The sequence below is a fragment of the Peromyscus leucopus genome, chromosome 22, assembly GCF_004664715.2.
Source record: "Peromyscus leucopus breed LL Stock chromosome 22, UCI_PerLeu_2.1, whole genome shotgun sequence".
NCBI lineage: Eukaryota > Metazoa > Chordata > Mammalia > Rodentia > Cricetidae > Peromyscus > Peromyscus leucopus.
The window spans coordinates 33186267-33209610 of record NC_051081.1 but is presented as its reverse complement, the minus strand read 5'-3'; the positions used below and the strand labels follow the sequence as shown (position 1 = coordinate 33209610).

At 45.6% G+C, this 23344-nt stretch overlaps 1 protein-coding gene across 1 annotated transcript in view; it reads right to left on the bottom strand.

The window, feature by feature from the left end:
- Positions 1-23344, bottom strand: part of LOC119086452 (ALK tyrosine kinase receptor-like) — a 400966-nt gene that overhangs the window by 64791 nt on the left and 312831 nt on the right. Inside the window, exon 5 of the mRNA XM_037198009.1 lies at positions 4049-4176. Within this exon, the coding sequence (XP_037053904.1) occupies positions 4049-4176 (128 nt within the window). The remainder of the gene's footprint in view (positions 1-4048; positions 4177-23344) is intronic.

The window sequence follows — 23344 nt, the reverse complement described above, 5'->3', positions numbered from 1 at the left end:
CACCAAAGAAATAAAGGACAATGTATTAAACCTCAAGTTAGGGTCCCCCAATGACTAATTGGCAAGTAACTGCTAGATTTAGATCAAAGTCTTCCAAGCTGAATTTCAGTAGCTTCCAATGACGTATCCCAAGCAAGGAAGTACAGCACAATCCCCATATTATTTTCTGACATGGGAGGAGATAAGGGATTACCTGTGCCTCATTGAAAGGACTGCAAGGAAAAGAAATACTGAGATTTGCAGTGTGAGAACGATGGGCAGTAGTCTTAGGGAGACCACCTCACTGATACCAAAGTCTGTATCAGTATACATAAAGGATATAAGAAGAATAAGGCATATGGCTAAGAAAATGAAGTCTGAAGGATAAATTCAAGAGTCTGCAACGTAGCCAGCTGGATGGGGTTGGCACACATCTTTAATCCCAGCACTAGGGAGACAGAGGCAGGGGAATCTCTGAGTTCGAGGCCAGTCTGGTTTTCCAGGACAGTCAAAGCAACACAGAGAAACCCTATCTTGAAGCAAACCAATCAACCAACAAACAATAACAAAGAGTCGGCGATGTAGCACCCATGTGGGCACAGATAGAATACAAGGCGGTAGTAAGATCAATGTTCTGGTCAATCTAGTGTAGGGATCAGAGGAGCAGGAAGGAGTTGAGAGAATTTTACGGCATCCAGTAACAGATCACACTCTGGCATCTGCATCATCTACAAAGGCAAGAGAGTGTCAAGGATGAGCCAGTGGCTTTGGGATCAGATCAACTTTGGCTCCAGTCTGGCTCTATGTTTTAGAGATTTGGGCAGGTTTTGAGACACCCGTGACTTTCAGTTTTCCTGCTTGTGAGATAAGAAATGTCCCTGCTCTCTATCATTACTGTAAAGCTTGTAGGGGACAGTATACACGAAGGGGAGTGGACACTTAGCCACGGCATATGTAAGTGCCCCGTCAACATTGGCGTGCATTAATTGAGCCCCGATTAAGTGCACACACTGTGACAGATGTCCATATTCAAAGAGGAAATAGGTACATCTGTCTTCCTGAAGGCACCACAGATAGATGCTGTCTCCTTTGCAGGGATAACTGTGCCCAGCATCTCCTGTTAGTTTTCTCCAGATGAGCTAAAACAGTGCTCTTGCTCACTGGGGCCAAGGAAGAGGTGTAGAGTTATTTAGCTGTGTTTTCCTTCAAACTTTATCTGTCCCTCATTATGGGGGGGGGGTCAAGTTACAATTGGGTAATAGACTAGACAACTTGCAGACCCCTCGAGAGCCCTGGCTAGCATGTTACCAGCTCCATCCACACCTCAAGGACATTATTTTTCTCCTCCTCTCCATCATGACCTAACCAAAGCCATGACCCCAGAAAACACAGGCACTGGTCTATAACACACAGGCCTCAAGTATGTACCCAAGCATCCTGCTAAATCCCCTTGAATTTTAAACACATGACTGCAGTCGTGGGATGCTTCTTATGTTGGGAACTTGTCTACATCATCTGAACTTGCTCCCTTATGGGAGGAGGGATGGAAGTGCTTAGAACGTTCTTATATTTTTGGTTGTGAGCCTAGCCTTTAATGGCTGAGCCATCTCTCCGGCCCGCTCAGAACATTCTAACACCACTGTTCTCTGATGTATTGTCTCACATGCCCACAGCAGACCCTCCTCGCACATTGGTAGCTGATGCGTTCTGGGTAGAAAAAGGGGGAGGGGTGCACAGATCAACTGTTTCCCCATGAAGACCATGTTGTCCTTGGACTTGGAGCCTCCAGGCCTAGAGACAGGGAGGCAGCTGGACTGTAAGGACCTCCCCAGGTTTCCTGACCAGGAAGAGACAGAAGAGGGTACCCTGCAGAGGTAATTTTCTGAGTCATGAAAAAAAAATCACTGAAGGAGGTGAGGTCCTTTGGTTTTGCAAGGATGGAGAAACAGACAAGGAACAAGCTTAAGCTCTGTAACAGATTCACTGCCATGTAACACAAGCCCCAGGGGAGGCATTCTCTAGGGGAGAGGGGCTTGCAAAGCAAGGGACGAAACATCCGTGTAACTCGGCTGAAATTCTTCATTTGAAAATGCAAAGAGTTTTTGCAGAGCCAGGCAGGCTGGCAGTGTTCTGTGCTGGGCCTGGTATCTGGGCCTTTGTGCGCAACTGTTTTCTTTCCCTATGTTCTTTTTTTTCAAATGGGATTATGCCATTTGTGTAAACTTAGGTCTTTTCTGTGTGGCAGTTTCATTAACTGGTTACTTTCAACTGAGGGTGCCTTTTGGATGAAATAGACCCTTAACATCTGCGAAGCTTGATGGTGTCCAGAGACCTTCACAGATCCTTAAGTTCAAGAATGTGGAAACATTCACACATACTCCTGGCTCAGTCCCAAACCACATGCTCCTCAGGCACTACCTCACAGCACAGGTTAACCACCCTTTTCCACTACAACCAGTTCAGTCTATCACATCATGATGAGTTTTCTTTCCCCCACAGAGAACTCAGTTTTGACTAAAACAAGACCAACACAAAAATTCACTTGTGAACGTCCTTGCAAGGCCATCGAGGAATGGAGAGTCACCTCAACCAACAGAAGGAGTAGAGAGACACTGTCCCACCCCACAACTAAGAGCACAAGCTTCCAACCCAGGCCTTTATCCACAGCCGATGACCCTCAGAGCCTTCATGCATGCTCACAAATATTATAAATTGAGAATTAAGGTCTAGAAGTACCACACAGGCTGCTTTCCATGCTTCATTCTTAGGATGCTCAGGTCACAGCATCCCTGCTCGAGAGTGCCCTTCCGTGGACCTCTGAGCAGAAGCAGGAACAGGAGCATCCTAGCAGCAATGAACGCGACTCCTCCCTGAAACTGGCCTCTACTCTCTACATCTGGGAAGGAGTAAAAGATGCTTCCGGTAGACAGGGGCCAAGGGGAGCTCAGCCTCACCTATCTACTGACAGTTTGTGTTAGTCTGTTTTGCATTCAGACTTGAAACAATGTTTAATGAAACACGCATACAAAACAGGATGTTGAAAACCAGGCTAGGAGACTCAAACCCTGTAAGGGGGAGAAGAAAAGCTCATCACAGGCCTACAAAGATTTGAATACTGCGATGGAGTATTGCATTTGGTTCGGTTTCCTGGACGCCAAGGTAAAAAGGAAAAAAGAATAAAAGCTTACCTTGAGGTAAAGTCACAATGTGGCGTCTGAGCAAAAGAAATTCAATGACACAGTGGGCCATGCCCACTAGGCTTGCACAAAAATAAGATAAATTTCCACATCTAACCATTTCCCGTGTTGTCTGTTAACAAGAGCCCAGACAAAAACCAATAAAATTACTTCTGAATTTTACCTCCAGAAAAAGCCAAATAGTGATTACCATTAAGTTATCGGGAGGGCAGGAGGTGGATAGAGATGTAGATAAAACAAAAGGACAGACTGTTGCTAACTGCTAAGTTGGGCTAAGGCTGCTAGATGGGGATTCATGTACTATTCTGTTTCCTTGGTGTCCATTTACATTTCTTATAAGAAAATATTATTAAGTAGGGGGAAGCATTTGTCACCATAGAAGTTAAGCTAGCATATTATCTAAGAAAGGCTGTATTCCATTGGATAAAGTTTTTTTTTTTTTTTTTTTTTTTTTTTTTTTTTTTTTTTAAAGATTTATTTATTTATTATGTATACAGTGTTCTGCCTGCATGTATGCCTGCAGGCCAGAAGAGGGCACCAGATCTCATTACGGATGGTTGTGAGCCACCATGTGGTTGCTGGGAATTAAACCCTGCAAAGGGGAGGTCTTCAGGACCTCTGGAAGGACAGTCAGTGCTCTTAACCTCAGAGCCATCTCTCCAGCCCATTTGATAAAATTTTAAGATAAGTAGCTACAACTTTATTCTGGAGTTCTTTGACAATTGATCGCCTGGGCTAGGGCACACTTGCTAATAATGCTCAGAATCAGCTCCTAATCACTGCAGACTTTGGATTCAAGCTAAATACAATTATTGAAGCATTCAAGACAGGCTGTAGAGGAGAGAGAGAGAAAGAAAGATAGATTCACATACCTTCACTGCAGTTCTTCAGGGCAAAGAAGTCCACTGCAGACAAGCTGTGGTTTCCACTGGAGATGTATTCTAGGGCCACTCGAAATGGGTTCTCTGGACGCCCGATTCTTCCATGCAGCACGGTCCAGCTGGATGCATTGGAAGGCAGAGGAGGAAAGCAGAGGAAGACAGTGATGAGAAACCAGCCTAACCTGCAGAGAGGGTCACTTCTCTGCAGTGAGTTCAGGTATCACATTCTTCTTGGGTACTAAGAGATGGACCCCCAAATGGTACTGAGGACAATGACCCTCAACATGTAAACATCTGTTTCATTCCTGTCCAGTGAACTCAGAAACCCCATTCTCAAATTTACTGTAGACAGTGGCATTTCTAGACAATTGCAAATCTTTGAAGTAGTTCTGTAGCTAGCCTCATAGAGGAAGGACATTCATCCGTGAGATATCCTGGCAGCAGGAAAAGTTTACCAATCTGTTCAGAATTATTTCTTTGAAACAATACTTGGTTTTGGCATGCCCAAAGTCTCATCATCCCCAGGTTTGCTGTGTAGTTACTTAAGGGAAGCTAGTGAGAACTATTTATTTATGGCTGTAAAATTAAAGTGCACTGAAGCATGTACTTTGGGGTAGAAGGTATCTAAGATTGACATGGACTCCAAGAAACAGTGCAAGCAGAAGAATATGGAAGCAGGTTAGATGGTGAGCTCTGCATCTGTCTGTGATCTCAGATGCTGACCCTGCCAGAGAGCAGAGGATTAGCTAAAGGAACATTCTTACACCATGCTCAGGCTATTAACCTCTCGGGATAGCCTCCTGTCACTTATTGGAACATCCAATTTCCTTTTCAACAGTGACTCAGATATATATCACACTATACATATATATATGTACATATATATGACAGAGAGAGAGAGTGAGAGAGAAGGAGAGCATGTATTTATTTATAATTGCATATTTAAATAATAGTCTGTGAGGAATAGAACTTATCTGGATTATTTTGTTCTTTCTTTAAAAACAATTACATTGAGGTATAATTAGCACATTATAAATTGCTCACACTGAAAGAACATCATTTGATAAATTAAAGCATAAAGAATTAGAGTTTTTGACTTGGGTATATGCCACGAGATCATTACAATATTCTATATTTTCTCACTACTAGGTTGGGCTTAAGTATGGTAATATAAAAGGCAAGGGATATTGAATGTGTCTGTGTGTGTGGGGGGGACTAAATTTTTGTTTGAAAAATTTTAATCCCTCACACCAAACTGTACAGTGATGCTTACTGTAAAAATAGTAAAATGAATCAAATTAAGTCTCCAGCAATCCCGAAAATTCAAATAACTCAAGGCATCCATTGCCTGGAGACAGCCATAGTCACCAGGTCGGCGTACAGCCTCAGCTGTGATTGTACACAGTGGCACTACCCTACATGTGCCTGTCTGTGACTGCACATTCCCACTCAATGCCTGTCTGGAGGCGATAAACACCGATGAGGTTCTCATTCACGGATTGTGTTCTTAACAACTTGGACATTGCTTCTGCTTTCTTCTCTGTCACAATTGGGCCAAAGCTATCTGTAGTTACCTAAATTACTACAATCAGGGTCAAAGTACGTGTTTTTTTAAACTCTGAAGTGTACTCCCATTTACCGCAATGAGGCTGATGGTCCATTTCTACATTTTCTTACTAATAGCCTTTCCTGTTCCTTCTTTTCCATGTTTGCTTTTTCTTTTACACGTGTGTGTGTGTGGATGCATGTAGGTGTGTGTGTGTAGGTCGGAAGTTGACACTGGGCATCTTCCTTAATCATGTTCCACCTCAGTTTGTAAGACAGTTCTACCTCTTTGAACCTAGACTTGGGCATTTTGGCTAGACTGGCAGGTCAGGGGGCTCTGGGGATCTGCCTGTCCCTGCTTCACAGCACTGCCTTTGCACACAGATGCCACACTGACCTTTTATCCAAAGCCAGGCCCTTGTTCTCCTTTGGAAGGCATTTTGCCAACTGAGACACTTCCCCAGCCCTGCCTTGGTTCACTTTTGGTGAAAACGGTATTGCTTAAGGCAGTATTGACGCTTCTCAAAGGTGTCTCCCAAGTGGCAATTTTCTGTCTTGGGTCCCTGCTAGGCGGGATTGTGGGGCATGAAGTGGATGTCTGTTGAACGAAGTGAGAACTTTTGTTCCGTCTCTATGCTTTTCTGTAGTTAATTCAGATCGCTAGAGTCAAGTCTTCAGCCATTTAATAAAAGTGTATTAAGTTTCCCCACAATAGATGCTGTAGAAGGGATTATTGCTGCTGTAAAGCTTGTTCTCTGTTACGGTACCCAGCAGGGTTTCCATCCCAAATAAAACCAGTGCAATTGAATAAGAAAAAGGAAGCTTTTCAGTTTAAATGTGGAACTGTCAAAGAAAGAAATATTTGAAAGGAAAAATGTAACGAGGGGTTCTTAAGGAAAAGAAAAACAAGTAAGCAGAGAACACAGAATTCGCCGTGTTCTTCTGAAGCATAAAGGACTATGGTTTTAAGGAAAGATGGTCTTGAAAGGTGTAAGTATTCTCCTATTCTGCCCAAATCTCAGCTCTGCGCTCTGAGGAATGATGGATTTTAATTCCAGGTACACAGAGGCCCTTGATAGTGATTTCCATTTCTGGATTGGCGCTCGCCCTCGGGATAAATGTGTCAGAAGTTTTAGGGATTAGTTTCTGAGTTACCGATGCAATAACTTTTGCTTGAAATTCTCTGTCCTTTCATAGTTTACTGCCACAACTTTAATAACTTTCAGAGCAGTTGCCAAACATGTATTTTATATCCAGGGAAGCTGGGACTGGGAAAGGGCAAGCTCGTACCTAGGGTCAAATTTGTTCAAGAGACAGTCCCAAAGCCCAGCGAAAAATAGATCTGAGTTCTCTTCTCTCCTAGCTTCCGTCTCCTTCGATTACCTCCCAGTGGTCACAAAACCGGCTCATTAGGGCCCCACTTTCCATGTTTTGACTGTTGGCAACTCAATTTATGCTGAAAGGGGAGAAGGTTATATTCTGACCTAGAACCTTCTGGAAACAGATGTGCAACTGTATCCATGTGCTGGGGATTGGTGACATTCTAGGATGGGCGCTACAATCAATCAATCTGACAGGGTGGGCGTCCACCTGGACCTTAGGAAGCCAGAAGGATTGCCTGGACAGCCTGTCACCATCCATTATCTTCCACACGTCTCCCTGGAACTCTCCAGTTCCCCATCCTGCCTCTGCCTCTCATTTGCCTGATGACTTTGAATGAGACACTTTTCTGAAAATGTATAAATTTGGCATGTTTTTCCACCAATTTTATTCTCAAGCAGAGAAAATGTCTCCAATTTGCATGACTTTTTTTTTTTTTGAGGAAAACCCTGACCACCCACTTTTGCTTAGTGATTGCAACATGATGAATAAATTAGAGGCTATCAAAGACCCTCTTAATCAACCAAACAAATAAACAAACAAAAAAAGCCAGGAGGGTTGGTTTATGAATACCAAGGTCTATTTCTAACCTGAGGGAAGAAGTGTTTGCTTCTGGTTTGGGGCTTGCTTGGACTTGGACACTTTCCCACACCTTCTTGGGTGTAAGTTTCTTCATTAGCAAAACACAGCCATTGAGATGCAAGTTCTCGATGGGCCTTAATTGACTGATGTGTACACATCTCTAGCATTTCACAGGATGCCTGGTGACACGACATTTTATGAAAACCCTGGAAGCTGCAAGTCACAAATAATATCCCATAGAGTTAGTTTGGAGAAGAGTGATCTGTCTCCAGTCACAGATCTAGTTACGCAAAGAGGCTCTGTCTTGCTCTTGCAGAGAAATGGAGATATGTTCAAGGTCATACATTGAATTAGCCACAAATAAAATCCAGTACTGCTCCTGGGTCCTGAGGACCAGAGACAACATAGCCCATGGATCGGTCTGCCCAGTCAATTGAATTTTCATCGCTAAAATCACAGAGACAGAGAAGGGTGTATGTACTGCGCATTGCTAGAGGGATCACTGGCATGGCTTTTTAAGACCAGACACTGGACAGGCAGTGGGATAAGAAATCCATAGAGAAATACAAAGAAGATCTGATACAGAAATGAAAAGAATTTCTCAACTAGGGTAGTCCCTACTTAAAGGAAACTCTCTGGCAACATCTGCTGTTGGGCAAGCTGCTGGTGAGACTGAAGGGTTGGCAGCCATGACTCAAGAGCATGAAGGCACCAACTTATTTGAAGCCTTGAATGGAGGGACATTTTATGGCACGTGAGGGCCATGGATGGTGTTGACAAGACAGAATGTGTTTTTCTTTGTGTTTGTGCAGTGTTCTGGCATGCATGATACCAACATAAGAGGGTATACGATGCCTTGTAGGAGGGAACTCTCAACTCCTCAGACAAACCATTCACAGGGAATGCTTTTTCTGAGATGGTTTTGACTGCTGCAATGTGGGATGTGGGACCCAGACTCAGTTCTTTGCTCCACAGGCTATTAGCTAGACCACCTTAATGATTTAACTTCTATGGGTTTCACTTTCCTAATTTTTAAGATAGAGGTCATACAACAAATTCAGGGTCGTCCTGGGATATGTAGCAAGACCCCATCTCAACCAACCAACCAACCAACCAACCAACCCATCCACCCCAAGTACCTGGCATAATGCCTGGCTTGTGAGATTATGTTGAACATCTGTGGGAAAGACTCAGGCAAACTAACGAGGTGAGTTCTTATCACACAGTAGGGCCTCAACAAGGGATTTATTCTTAAAGAAGACCACAGCTTTCTTAAATGGAGTCATACTGGCCCAGGTAAACACTTGCAGTTCAATTTCAAGGTTGCAAGGATGGTAGATAAAAGAGAGCAAGAATAGCACTTGGGATTTCCAAATTCACAGCCACTGTATTTCTCTTTTCTTTTCTTTTCTTGTTTTGTTTTCTCTTGTTTTTCAAGACAGCATTTCTCTGTGTAACAGCCTTGGCTGTTCTGAAACTCACTCTGTAGATCAGGCTGGCCTAGAACTCACATTGATCTGCCTGCCTCTGCCTCCTGAGTGCCGGGTTTAAAGGTGTGTGCCACTACCGCCCTGTATTTATCTAAATAAAGAAAAACACAAGTGGGTCTTCATAAGACAAACAGAACTCTAAGAAATGATGTTGGAACATCCCTTCAAGAAGATATATCAGCCTTTGACTAAGAACTGGGAAAAGGCCCCCACGTTTCTGATAAACCTCTGTTTCATCTTTGCGGATTCCCGGAGCCTGGAAAAAGATACTTGCTTCCTACTTCACAGTAAAAGTTGTTGAGGAACCACTCATTCTTTAGGTGCAGTATGACATACCAAAGTTTTTTGATATTGTGGGGCTGCTGAGAGTATTTATATTGCAGTTGAATAGCTTATAGAAAAAATATATATACCAAAGTTTATAATGAGTGACAGAGCATCAGAGCTAAGTGAATGGTATCCAGGTACTAGATGTTGCATGGCAGGCAAAGTGATAGCCCAGATTGGCTGATCAGCACAGGTATCTCTTGAGGTTGGGTTGTGAAAGCGAGGCAGGAATTGGGGAATGGGCAATGCAGACTGGCATGAATACCTGGGCAGAAGCTGAATAGGGAGTATATGCTCTGAATATACAGCTGTCCATTCTGGTAAGAGGGAATGTTTATTTTCTATTGAACTCCACAGGGAGGATGATCCATGTGTCTCCGCTTCCCTACCTTATTAATGGCAAGATGATGGATCCCTCACCATTGTGTCTTATGTAATGTGGATGCTCAGCCAATATTTGCTAAAGGAGAGGAGAAACAAGTGAATGTATTTCTATTAAATCTGACAATATTGTGACATTCTTGGGCAAAATTTATGTGGTAGTGGAGCTGAGTGAATCTAAAAATTCATGTTCACTCACTAACGATAACCATCGTCTCTCTCCAAGTGATGATGATGCCTTTTCTATGAGGAGCCACCAAAGAATGGAGGTTGGGGGAGTAGGGCCATGTAGAGATGGGGTAGAACATAAAACCAAATGGTTCATCAAGTAGCTCCAGGTAGCTGCATTTGCCAAGAACCAATAAGAAGCAATCAGAGAATTATACATTCAAGACGTGGGGGTGTTCAAGTTCTCAAAGAGGAAAAGAAAAATCTCATCTGATACACTAGTACTCTCTACCTCCCAGGTCAAGTCAATAGAATCATTACCTTGCAACAACAACACTAGTCACAATAGCAGCACTGGTACAAAGACAAACAATGCCCTTAACATTCACTGAAAGTCAATCTAGGCTCTGCTTAGAGCTGGAGCTTGACGCATAGAGAGGTTTGAAGAACATCATCTTATTCTGCCCTTCTAAACTCCTTGAGGTTAGAACAGTCTACACAGATCTTTATTTCAATTTCTAGCCCTGGAAAACAAGGCTGGGGAAGTGAAGATTTAAGACATGATCATCTTCACGTTCTGTACTGTCCCTGACAGCCACGCCGTTAGCTGGTAATGAACCCTCTTGCTGGGACAGACAAAGTCATGAGTTGGGTTGGAGGTGACAGAAGTTATACGAATCAGACAAGTAGCCATGTCCTTGTCACGCAGAACTCTGTGGTGGGGGCGGTGGCTGTTATTATTACGAAGTGTGACCCTGTCACCGTTCAGGCTACACAACTGACATTCTTCTACTGTGTCTTTGCTCAGACTCTCCCTTTGACAAGGGTTCAACTCAGGTGTGAAGGTGTGAAGACGTGTTAGAAACAAGGAGCCGAGCCAGTGGGAGCTTGTCTAGATCAAGATGAGAGAAAAGGACACCAGCTGATGCTCTTCCTCTCACCCGGCAGGAAATACACACAGCCCTCTCAAATTTTCCTTCAAATGTACTTTGTGGTAATTTTGTAGTCAGGAAAAAAAACCTATTCAGAACAACTTAATATTTTCCCCCTTCAGTCAGCCTGTATTTAAAGAGCTTTTGTGGGGGGATGTGAGGAGGAACAGGCCCAATCAGTGTAAATTTCACTGTGAAGTCCTTCGTTACTTACTCGTTTTCTGTAGCAATGTCATGTGTGTGGCGTGCTGTCTTTCACGCCAGCAGCCTTAGCTTTGTTATTTGCTTGCTCCTACAAGGTAGAGGAGGGAGTCAAGGCAGCTTGGCTGACCAAGCGCTTATCTGAGGACCTGAGTGTGGCTCTCCAGCACCCAGGTAGAGGCAAGGTGCTGTGGTGTACATCTGTAACCCCGGTGCCAGGGCTAGGGGAACTGGAGACTGATGTATCTCTGAACCTCACTGGTAGGCAGCCAGGCCAAATTAGCAATTGAGAGACACTGTCTCAAAAAAAAAAAAAAAAAAATAGAGAGCAACTAAGATGCATGAAATCGACCTCTGGCCTCCATACACATAAGTACATGTATACATGCACCTGAAATATGTGTACACATGCACACATTCACAGCTCGTGCGCGCGCACACACACGTAAGTATGCTCAGGAGAGGACTGGGACTTGGTACTGGATAGGGACTGAGGACGAGATTTCTAGTTTGGTCAGGATCTGACTCCCACTGACCCACGGCAGGGAAGAGCTGCCTACAGCTAACGGTGGCCCCAGCCTCTACAGAAGAGGGCTACAAACAGAAAGGGTGCCAAGGCAGGGTGGATGTCCTCTGCCTCCGGGTGGCCCTGGCTGTGACTTAGCATTGGCAAGAAGCTTAATTTTATCAGAGATGCTGAAGATGTGATGGAGTAAACCCGGGCTCCCCTACTGAGCTACACGCCAGCCCCTTTGGGATTCTTACTTTGGCTTAACTTTAGCTTCTTTTAATTATCTTTTTCTCCCTCCTCCCCTCCATGCCTCCCTCTCCACCTCCTTCCCTCTCCCCTTCTTCCTCTTCTTTCTCTCTCCTCTTCTTTCTCCCTCTTTCCTCTCCTCCCTTCTTTTCTTCTCTTCCCCTATTTCTTTATTTCCCATTTTTCTTCCCTCTTACTCTTCCCATTTCCTACCTCCCTTGAAAGAAAATGTATTGCTTAAGAACAGAAACTTTGAAGCCAGATTTTTTCTGATTCATAATCTCATTTCTGCTTCTTACTGGCCACAGGACCTCCGGCCAGCCACCTGACCTCTCTGTGCCTGAATTTCTTAGTTGCAATTGGAAGGGAAACTTGGAAGTATTCTTCACTGGTTTCCATGTGACCAATTTGCCCGCTGAACTAGCGCACACCACTTCTGCATTCAGCAAAACACCCTATGCCCCTGAAAGGCTATACACATGGTCACTAATGTTCAACTTGTTCTCAGTACCTAGACCTCTCATCTCTGCTCCCATCACCCACCCGAGTCATACACTCACTGAGCATCACTTATATCCATCCAGACCTGTTCAAACTTGTACATGCAGGTGAACTCATTACGCTGATGCAACAGACAGAAGAAAACTCTGGAAAGACTGGCTAAGTCACTACAAATATTGCTGTCAAAGTAGGTCTGAGTAGGGCAACAGGAAAGATTGTGTGTGTGTGTGTGGGGGGTCCTTCAAATCCAGAGACCTTCAAAAGCATTCTGAAATGATTTCTTCTTTTGATAAGCTGAGACTGAGCACCACAGAGGGAGGACTGAGTGTGACTGATATGAGAGACAATATGGAGCTCTGGTCACAGACAACACTGGAAGCAGAGGCGGTGGCCTTGTACCAACAGTGGGTAGATCAGCCCACATTTGTTCCTGGTGAACTAAAGGCAGACATTTCAGGATGGAAGCTGACTCCCAAGCAACTATGGGTCCTAATCTCACAGTCTAGGAAGGGTTTTCCCATGCCTTGATTTGTAAAAAGAAGTACACAATAGACTCGGAAGCATGTTTTCCCTTCATTTGAAGGGATGAGGATCACCCAGACAAAAGAGACAGGTGACAGACCATTTCAGACTGAGAACATTGGGCCTGAGATTCCTGAAGCCCTTCTTCCTCTGGATGTGGGGTCAGGTTTCAAGCAAGCCCATATCCTTCAGGTCCTTCACTTTCTGTTGATGCCCCCATGGGGTGGGCTGGGGGCTGCAGGACCTGGTGGGACTCAGCTGGATTTGAGGCAGTGGATTTGAGAGGAGAATGGGTTTGTTCTGCACTGGTATCTCAGCAAGGACGGAGAATCCTAGAAGAGCACTGTGGGACTCATCAAGGTTTCCCACTCTACAAACATGAAAGGCAGTCTTTCTGGCAGGGTGGATGGTAGATTTTCTCTGATTATGAGTCAGGTATGAGCTTCCTTTTGCTTTTCGAATTCCTTTTCTAAGGTGTTGCAGGCATGCTACCCAGCTGTGGCCAGCGGGGACATTAATTTGGTTCCTTATTCTCTCTCTCCCTGCCAGTTGCTCAGTTGCTGTTTTAACTCCTTTTGTTCTTTTCAAATACAACCTTTTCTTTCAAGCTAGTCCAGTTCTGGTTCTCGTGGTTTGTTTTCATATACATCGACTCATGGAAAAGGATGAAGGCAGCATTGAAATACGAAGTGCCACTATCAACATAGTCGAGCATGTATCCTAGTGGTATGATTGAGCATTCCTTGGGTATATGCCCAAGGGTGGTATAGCTGTGTCTTGAGGAAAATTGATTCCCAATTTTCTGAGAAACTGCTATACTGATTTCCAAAGTGGCTGTACAAGTTTGCACTCCCACCAACAGTGGAGGAGTATTCCCCTTGCTCCACATTCTCTCCAACATAAGCTGTCTTTAGTGTTTTTGATCTTGGCCATTCTGACGGGTGTAAGGTGGTATCTCAGAGTCATTTTGACTTGCATTTCCCTGATGACTAAGGATGTTGAACAATTCCTTAAATGTCGTTTGGCCTTTTGAGATTCTTCCTTTGAGAATTCTCTGTTTAGTTCTGTAGCCCACTTTTTTAATTGGATGGATTGTACATGATAGAGGGAGACATGATGGGGATAGAGAGAAACTGGATGCTAGGGAAGTTCCTAGGAATCCCCAAAGATGACCCCAACTTGGACTACTAGAAATCATGGAGAGGGTGCCTGAACTGAACTGGCTTACCCCAGTGACCAGATTGGTGAATACTCTGTCATCACAGAACTTTTCTCCAGTGACTGATAGAAGCAGTTGCAGAGATCCACAGCCAAACACCAGGCAGAGTTCCAGGAGTCCAGTCAAAGAGAGAGAAGAGGGATTCTATGAGCAAGTGCATCAAGATCATGATGGGGAAACCTGCAGAGATGACCAAACCAAACTAGTGGGAACTCATGAACGTTGGATCAACAGCTGTGGAGCCTGCAGGAGACTGGGCTAGGCCCTCTGCCTGGCGAGACAGTTGTGTGGCCTGATCTGCTTAAGGGGCACCCTGGCGGTAGGATCAGAATCCATCCCTGGTGCATGAGGGGGTTTTTCGGAGCCCACTACCTATGATGGGACACTTCATGCAGCCTTGAGGCATGGGGAGGGGCTTGGACTTGCCTCTACTGGATGTGCCTCCCCATGGGAGGCCTTGCCTTCTTGGGGGGAGTGAGGGGTGGGTTGAGATAGAGAGGCTGGGGTGGGGGTGGGAGGAGAGAAGAGGGGGATCTTTGATTGGTATGTAAAATGAATGGAAACATTTTCTTAATACAAAAATAAAAATGTGTACACACACACACACACACACACATACATACACACACACATGTGAAATACAAAGTGCCATTTCTGTAGTTTCCCTCCATTAGTCCAGTCTGCCTCCAGCTTGAACCCGAGTCCTAAGTGGGGTCAGAGCAGAAGCAGCCATTCTGGGCCACCACCTCACAGCTCTTTCCCTCAGGACCCTCAGCCTCAGCATTGTATTGTTGCATGCTCTCTCAACACTCAGAAGCCGAGCCTGCTCCCTAGAGAGGCAGCCTAAATGTCATCTGATGTGCTAACAGATTGATTGGTCTGAAGAAGAATTCAAGTCTCTGAGCCAAACAAAATGCTGATGCCTTTGCTCAGAGGCTCCGGTGTCAGTCATAAATCTCTGGCCAAGTCAAACCACTGTACTGAAACTTTACATGGGAGGTGGGCCCGGCTACAAACTGTGGTTCCCACAGGCAAAATCTGGGACGGGAGTCAGTGGTCAGTCATGGAAGGCCAGAGGGGCCTGAGGGCATGAGGTAAGAAGAGCCTGCAGACTTTGTACTACCCGAATTGACATAGCAAGCTGCGCCCATTCTGGACCTTTGTTGGGGTGGTCATCCAGGAATGGGGAGGCCGATGACAGCGGATGTGATGAACACAAGGGGACTTGAGCTCCTTGGTGCAGAGGATGTCACAAGGTCTACTACCCAGAACAGAAGTTAAGTATCATGGACAGGGATGTCATAGCAGGGTTGAGAGCTGAAAAGGCTGGCCTGAGTTTTGGCTATCACCATGTCTAATCCTCTTCGTAGCCCAGCTCCGTGGAATAATGAGCTGGTTCTCAAAGACTGAGTCCCAGGGCTACAAGAACCTCCGCTCTGTAGCCATTTTGCGACCAGGGTCTGGAATGATCTTGAGATTTAGACATAACGGGAGCTGACCATTGTTTCCTGCGTTTGGTAAGGTGCTTTACACCACTGTCCTTGTTGTCCAGTGCTGTTCTCTGTATCTAAAGCTCCCTTTCTACTTCTTTGCCTACTGAATTGATCTCCACTGACCAAGGCTCGCCTTGATGTCATGGTAGGAATACAGTTCCTGGGGTGGACCAGGCAACCATTAGAAGGAAGCAAGAGGTGCCCAATTCCGCCTGGAAGTCTTGGAAATGCTTCTTGAAGGTGGTGACCTTTGTAATAACCACTGGACTTCTCTTGGTTTCATTAGAGAGGGCAGGAAAGATGGTGCCATTTCTTGAATTGTGCCCCTGTGCCCCCAATACTGATTGAAGCCTCAAAGCCGTTCTACTGTTAGAGTTATGGACACCCTCTCTGGAACCATAAGCCCAAAGCAAGCCCTTCTTTCTATAGGTTGCTTTTGGTTATGGCGGTTTAATCCCACAGCAACAGAAAAGGAACTAATACACTCTAAGCACTCTGTGTTTTCCTATGTGTTCGCTGCTGCCTCTCAGGTGAATAGTATCACCATCACCTACAGGGAGGCTCCTGTGTACAAGGACACCAGGAAGTCCTGGCTAAAGACCTAGCATATTAGTTACCCCTCTCCTTGCTGAGAGGAAAACGACAGAGGTAAGAAAAGGATGATTTTTGGCTCACAGGTCCAGGATATGGTCCATGGTGGTTGGAAAAGTCACGGGAAATGAATGAGGCATCTGGTCCCATTGTGTCCACAGGCAGGAAGCAGATGGTGCAGAATGGTAGGTAGGGCTTAGCCATGTCAGTCCAAGACCCCAGCCCTTAGAACCTTAGAATGACCCTGTCTGTCTGCATTTAGGATGGGTTTTCCCACCTCAATGAACCTCAGGCTCAATAATCTCTCACAGCAATGCCCAGAGACTTGTCCCTTCCTGATTTTAGAGCCTGCTAAGGTGACAGTCATACTTAGCCACTACACGTAGGCATCACTGGCCTCCTAGACTTCCACAGGAGCCCACACCTTTAAGCTATGCCTGAAGCAACTAGTGGAGTTTGGGCTTCAGGCATCTAGTCTGTTAGCCAAGTGTGTTAGCCAAGTGGGAGCTTTCTGTAGCACAGCAAACAACTGCCTGGGAAGCCTTGAGACTGTATTTTACCTGGGAACCAATTTCTGGGCTGGAACGGACTCTGCCAATTTTCATCTGACTTTGGATCAACTCAAAACATGACCTGAGACTAATATAAGCTCCATGGGAGAATATGGAAGACGATGGAAGATCATGGGAGACCATGGAACCTGTACTAGAAGCAGAGGTACATGGGGGAAGGTCTGAGCTGGCCTGGGTTGGGCAGGAATGCTCAGCCACAGCGCCAGCTCTGCCTTCTGTCCTCTGAGTCCAGGACGACTTGGAATATTTACAGTAAGACATCCCTGAACATTCAGAATCCTTTGACACCGGACCTGACCTTGGAAACCAGAACTTGCCGTTTTCCAGTAGGGGCTGGCTTCTGGGTCAGTCCTTCAGCTTGGGGCATCCCATCTCCCTCTGCTTGTTTCCTACAAGATGGATGCAGACTGTGAGAGGAAGGGGCTGTGTGGGTGCTCACTGTTTATAGCTGTCGCCGCCGCTGCCGCCATCACTGGGCCTGCAATGCAGCATCGTGGAGAGCAACCTAAGCAGAAACTACCAAGGAGTCAATAATAATTGAGCCCCCCCCCCCAGGATGAGGTTGCCATGATGTCTGTGGTGTTGGCGAAAGGACGGCATGGAGGGCTGGAGAGATGGCTTAGCTGTTAAAGGCCAGGCTCACAACCCCTAATAGAAAAGTACAGCATGGGTGTTTCCGGTGTCCAGAGCTGGCTCTTAGTAGGGAAATAAGGAAGCTGTAGATGGGGGTATGAGGAGCAGGGTGGAGTTTGAATGAGTGTGCCCATGTACCCCTGTCAGTATGGTGGCAAATAGCAAAATGTAATATCTTGTAACAAGAAATGTACGAAGCCATGTTAGCGGTGCCCCAGTAACGCATTTTGTGTGCCCTGGGGCAACTGCGTTCCATTTGAAGCTGCCCTAGCCTAGCCCATTGCCAGAGGACCCACATTCTTGGGAGAGGCCGACCATCTCTGTTTTGATTCAGTACATGAAGTCTGGCTTTTCAGTAGGCAGTGCCTGCCAGAGCAGGAGATTCCACATGTCACTGTGGAGGGCTCTGACTGATGACCTAGGACACTTCCTCACCCAGGGTGGCATTCTCTCTTGGCTATCCCTCCGACACTTGGTTTTTCCCTTTCACCTCTTAGTCTCTTTAGTGATGTTCTCTTTTCTGCGTCCTGATCTCTGTCCCTCACCCAGCCCACTGTCTCCCAACAGAAGCAGATGTTTGGGGCCTACACTGAAACCTTCCCCGTCATGAGTGACTCTATCTACACATTTCTGGTGTACAAATTGCTGCCGCCAGATACAAAGCATGCAACGCATCTCGGCATCTCAGCGGTGGTGTTACCAGCAACTCCCATCCCGGCATCCTTCCTGAGCTGCTTTCTAGGCACCTTGATGTGCTGCTCTTTGGGGAGCGAAGCAACAGCTTGCTCTTTGCTCCTCCACGGCAAGGCGACCCCTGGCAAGCTGTTGCTCCGTCTGTGTCCTCTCTCTGTCCTTGGTTCTTGTGTTGGTATGAAATCCCTTTCCAACATCCCATAGCTCCCTCAGCCAGTACCTGCTTTCTCTTTTTCTCAAGGCATCACAGTCCTCTTTAGGGCTCAGCAAAATACCTCTCTCTTCCCACCGCCAGCCCCTAGCATCCTGTTCCTTTCTTGTTTTCCATGGAAGGATTTCCTGTATGCATTTGCACGCTCACAGAACTGTACAGCTTAAAAAAACAAAAACAAAAACAAAAACCAAGCATGGTGGACGCACACATCTTACTCCACCTGTTTCTTGCTTCCTTTAAAAGGCTGGGAGAGTGGAGGTGGATGGGAGCATGTTCTCTAAACACAACTTCTGGAGAAGACGAACTCTTTCTGAGTATCTAGGTCTCCTTGGAAGGACTGCGGGGCAGACCTGGTGTCCTTTACCTACATGACTACAGCTTCCATGCTGGTCCTCCAGGTGGAGGTGACGCAAGTTGAGTGTTCAGACTGGCCATGTCCCAAGAGGCCCTCAGTGTGGAAATAATTGAAGTCTTTTAACTGAGGTGTCTAAGAGAGCGATTAAAAGGGAATTGCAATTATTGAGCCCAGAGGTAAAATTTCAGAACTGGCCCATAAATCCTTGTCTGACATGAAATTTAAAACTCCCCAATGGTCTTCAGTGCCATATTAAAAGGGCTTTAATGCTAAGAAGAAGAAATAATGAATGATAATCAGGGTATTGTTTCTGAGTGAGGCAGCAGCTGGGAGGGACGGGGTGATGGGGGCAGCGCAGGTCAGCATCAGGTTGTGTTGTTACACCACTCCCTCCACAAGAGACCAGTGAGGGAAGGACAGGTGGACCTGGCGGGTGGAGACAGAGCGACAAGCTGGCTGAATTATTCCCCAGTGAACTCTCGCCCAAGCTCTGCCAAAAATCCAGAGGCAGAGTCTGTGCCTGATATGTGGAGGACAGTCTGTAAGGAGCAGGGTCCTGGGTGAGGGACTCACAGTCGGTGGCTAGTGATTCTTTGGGCCCATGGCATCTTCTGCACTTCTGGAGGTCACAGCCTCTTCAGCGACTTGAGCTCTCTGAGTTCATGTCTTGCTGTGAATTGACATTCATGCGTGGAGAAGCAGTGTGGTCTGAGGGAAAAATCTGAGCTCAAAAGCCAACTCCCTCATTGGGTAGGTGACTTTGGGACAAGTCATCTCCATCTCTTCCCTCCTGGTACCACTATCGTATCAATGATACATGCCTAGGGAAGGCTGACAGGGATGGATGGCCAGGAGAGTGCATTAAAAAGCGTGAAGGATAACCTGTTGCTATTGTTTTGGACATCTATATTTTAGTTCTTGTTTAGGTATAGCCGTTCTCCTCTGGGTATATTTTTACCTCTTCCCCTTTAAAATTTCATGGCAAAAAAATCTAGCTAGATGAATTCTTGCAGCTCCTGGATGCTGGGATGATGGCCTGACCAGTGCAGAAAATGCTCAGGCCATTTCTCTCTGGGATTTGGACTCTGTACCTGCAGGCTCTTACAGCATTATAGTGCTTGGCGGCTTCAACCCGCCATCGCTTTATTTCACATGGGAGCCTTTAGAACCACTCTCCTCTCTGCCCCTCTCTACAGTGTCCTCTAATCGTTTTCATATCAACAGCTACCAAGCTGGATGTTATTGTTCCTGCGGCGTACGGTTCACAGCAGCTGGTAATTTTGACCCTGAGTGCAGGACTATGACACCTCCTGCCGAAACATTTAACCGTTGTGGTTTCTACAGTATGATTCTGTCATCGTAGGATAGCTCTCCTGACAGCCGTGAGTTCCCAGCAGACTGTGCCTCCAGTGAAATGTGATGCTGGGCAGACAGCGTCCACCCCTGAGCCTGCAATGCAGAAGGTACCGATCAACCATTAGATGCTGTTTCTGCTCCCACCTCAGTGAGACACCAAATCCACCGAGAGCCCAAAGCCAAGAGTTCTCTGGTGCTTTTGTTAGCGATTCCTTCCAAATGGACAGGCTCAGGCACTCTGCCTCTTTGCATAAAAGTGTTCAATTTGTCAAGGACATGTCCATCAGAATAGTGAGGGAAAGTCTGTCAAACCGATGCCTCTGTCAGCATTCTGTGCCCATCTCATTCCCCATCCTGATCAGCTCATGACTTTGATTTTTTTTTTTTTTTAAAACGGTGTCTCTCGTAGGAAAGACTGGCCTGGAATTCACTTTGTACCCTCAAACTCAGAGCAATTCTCCTGCTTCAGATTTCTAGTGCTGGGATTAGATGTGAGTTATCAAGTCCAACTTCTTTTTTTTTTAACTTTAAAAATTTTTTACATTTAGTTATTGTTTATCTATTTGTGTGTGTGGTGATATTGTGTTCCCCAAAATATTGTACACCCTAATAAATTTATCTGGGGTCAAAGAACAGAACAGCCACTAGATATAGAGGCCAGAAAATGGTGGCACACATGCCTAGCATTCTAGAGGCAAAGATCTGCCTGAATCTCTATGAGTTCAAGGCCACACTGGAAACAGCCATGTGTGGTAACAAGAGCCTTTAATCCCAGGAAGTGATGGCAGAGAGCAGAAAGATACATAAGGCGTGAAAACCAGGAACTAGCCTGGTTAAGCTTTTAGGCTTTTAGCAGCAGTTTAGCTGAGAGCCATTCGGATATGAGGACTGAGAAGCTTCCAGTCTGAGGAAACAGGAGCAGCTGAGGAATTGGTGAGCTGAGGTGGCTGTGGCTGGTTCTGCTTCTCTGATCTTCCAGCGTTGACCCCAGTACCTGGCTCCAGGTTTGTTCTTATTAATAAGACCCTTTAGGATTCGTGCTACATGTATGTGCAGGTACATCCACAACATATATAGAGGTCAGAGGGACAGTTCCTGGGAGTTGAGTCTCTTCTTCTACCGTGTGGATTCCAGGGACACGACTGAGGTCATAAGTGTTGGTACCAGGTGCCTCTACCCACTGAGCCACGTCATTAGCCCAAGTCCAGCTTCAGAAGGTGCTCTAGGATGACTTATTCTAGGCCAGCTTTGGGATCATCACTCTGTTCTTCAGCAACTTCAGTGTGGTTCTATTGGGATTATACCTCTACTTTAAAATCAATGGATTGAATTCCAAAGTCAACAAAATCCTTTAAACATGGAGATCCTTGTATTTAAACACACAACACACTTGCTTCTAAGGGATGGGGGGGGTGTCTTCTAATCCCATCCTCCCAATCTCCCTTCAACAGAGAGCTTTTAAATACTTATCACAATAGAACAACTTAGAGCACAGGCTAGGCTTATGTGAAAAGGTGACATTAAGGAATGTGGGCGTGGTCATCCAATGTGGGAAGAACAGGAGCAGGACAAAAGGAATACGAAGAGGAGTCTACCCTCAAGGGGTGCCTGGTGTGAAGACAGGCAAGCAACACATCAGCTACTTCTGTTATTACTTTGACCAAATACCTCACAGAAAGAAACTTGAAGGACTGACTGTTTATGGGCATCCTGTCCGTCATGGGAGGGAAGGCATGACAGTTGACATCTGTGCAGACCAGAAAGCAGAGAGAGGTGACTGCTGGCCCTCAGCTGTGTTCTCCTTTTTCCCCCATTTTATTCAGTCCAGAACCCTAACCCTTGGATGATGCTGCCCACATTCGAGGTAGTCTTTCTTCTCTCCTCAGGTAAAAGTCACTGGAAATACGTTCACAAACATACCAAAAGGCATGTCTCACTAATGCCCTCGGCGTCTTGTAAGCCAATCAAGTTGACCACTGAAATTAGCCATTGCATGGAATGAGAAATAAAAAGCAATTGAGTCTAGGGAATTTACACGAGCAACCTTACTGAATTCCACAGTGGAGTGTGTGTTCAGGGTTGTGTCAGGTCCTGGATGTATAATGAATTTTCACTTCGAGGCCAAGTGCTGAGTACATTTGCAGCTCTATAAGGAACTGGATTCATTAATTAGGAAAAAGTAAAAGTGAAGAAAGTAGGAGTAGAGAAAGACATTCCAGGTAGGTGCCACGACATGAACAAAGCCCACACACGTCCTTCTATTCAACTCCAGGGAGGAGAGAAGAGAATTTCTTGGGTGATGGGAATGGATTTGAGGTCCTCTCACCCAATGGCTCCCAACTTCTAAAGTTTAAATGTTGCAGACAGAGAAAAATGGCAGCTACGTTGGAAGAGGAGTTAGTTCAAGTTTAAAAGAAAGAGACAATGTTACAGGCCAGGGAATAAGTTTCAAAAACAGGACTTTCCTTTCTGACAGTGTCCCTTTACATGGTGTGACTCCGGGACTCTTCCTTGCAAAGCATCTGCCACCCTACACAACAATTAGCCAGCGACACATTTTCTTTGTTGTTCATTAAAGATTAATGAGAGGCAGAGCTTCAGGTCTGGTTCGATGGAGGAACCCTGAAGGGGTCACCTGAACCTTTCATAGCTTTTTCTCTTAGAGACTGATGAGCAGCTTTTCAATAGAACAGCAGCTGTCTGCCTTCTCACCTACAATATGTCTTTGGTGGAAACCAAGATGTTTTTGGCATGCCGTCTCCTACTTTGGGCTCGACGGCACATGCGTGAAAAGAGGGAGAACAGCTGTTTGGAGCTCCGCGTCGGGGTGAGCATATTTCATGCTGGGGTGATGGACAGTTTCAGCAGAGCGTGTCTTCCCCGCTCTGTGTTGAGGAGGAACGCCAGGTATGCAGGTACCAGTGTGTGAACACAGCAAGGTCTGGCCAATTTGGAGGCAGATCCTCGCTTACCAATTTATCTTGTTCTGGCCATTACATTGTTCCCCCCCTGCAGACAGCCACACTGGGGAGAAAGTTTACTTAACAAAAGAGATAAAAGGAAAACTAATGGAGGTTCAAATACTCTGAGTTAAAAATAGCGAGGTGGGGTAATGCAGAGAAGAGGGATAAAGGAGACCTGGAATAATTAATGCCCTTCTGGAATTTAGGAGGCCCTGGCCCTTTAAGATTAGTTCACACCAATAGATTCAGGCCGATTTGTATCTTGTTTCTCAGAATGATGCCTGGTTTGGTCCACTTTCTGCCCTTTTCCTCTCTATTTTTTTTTTTTTTTAAGCCTGCATTTGGCACCTTCTAGTGTCTTGTACAATGCCGTGTACTCAGAGGAGCCCAGAGCCCATTAATAGAGGATGCT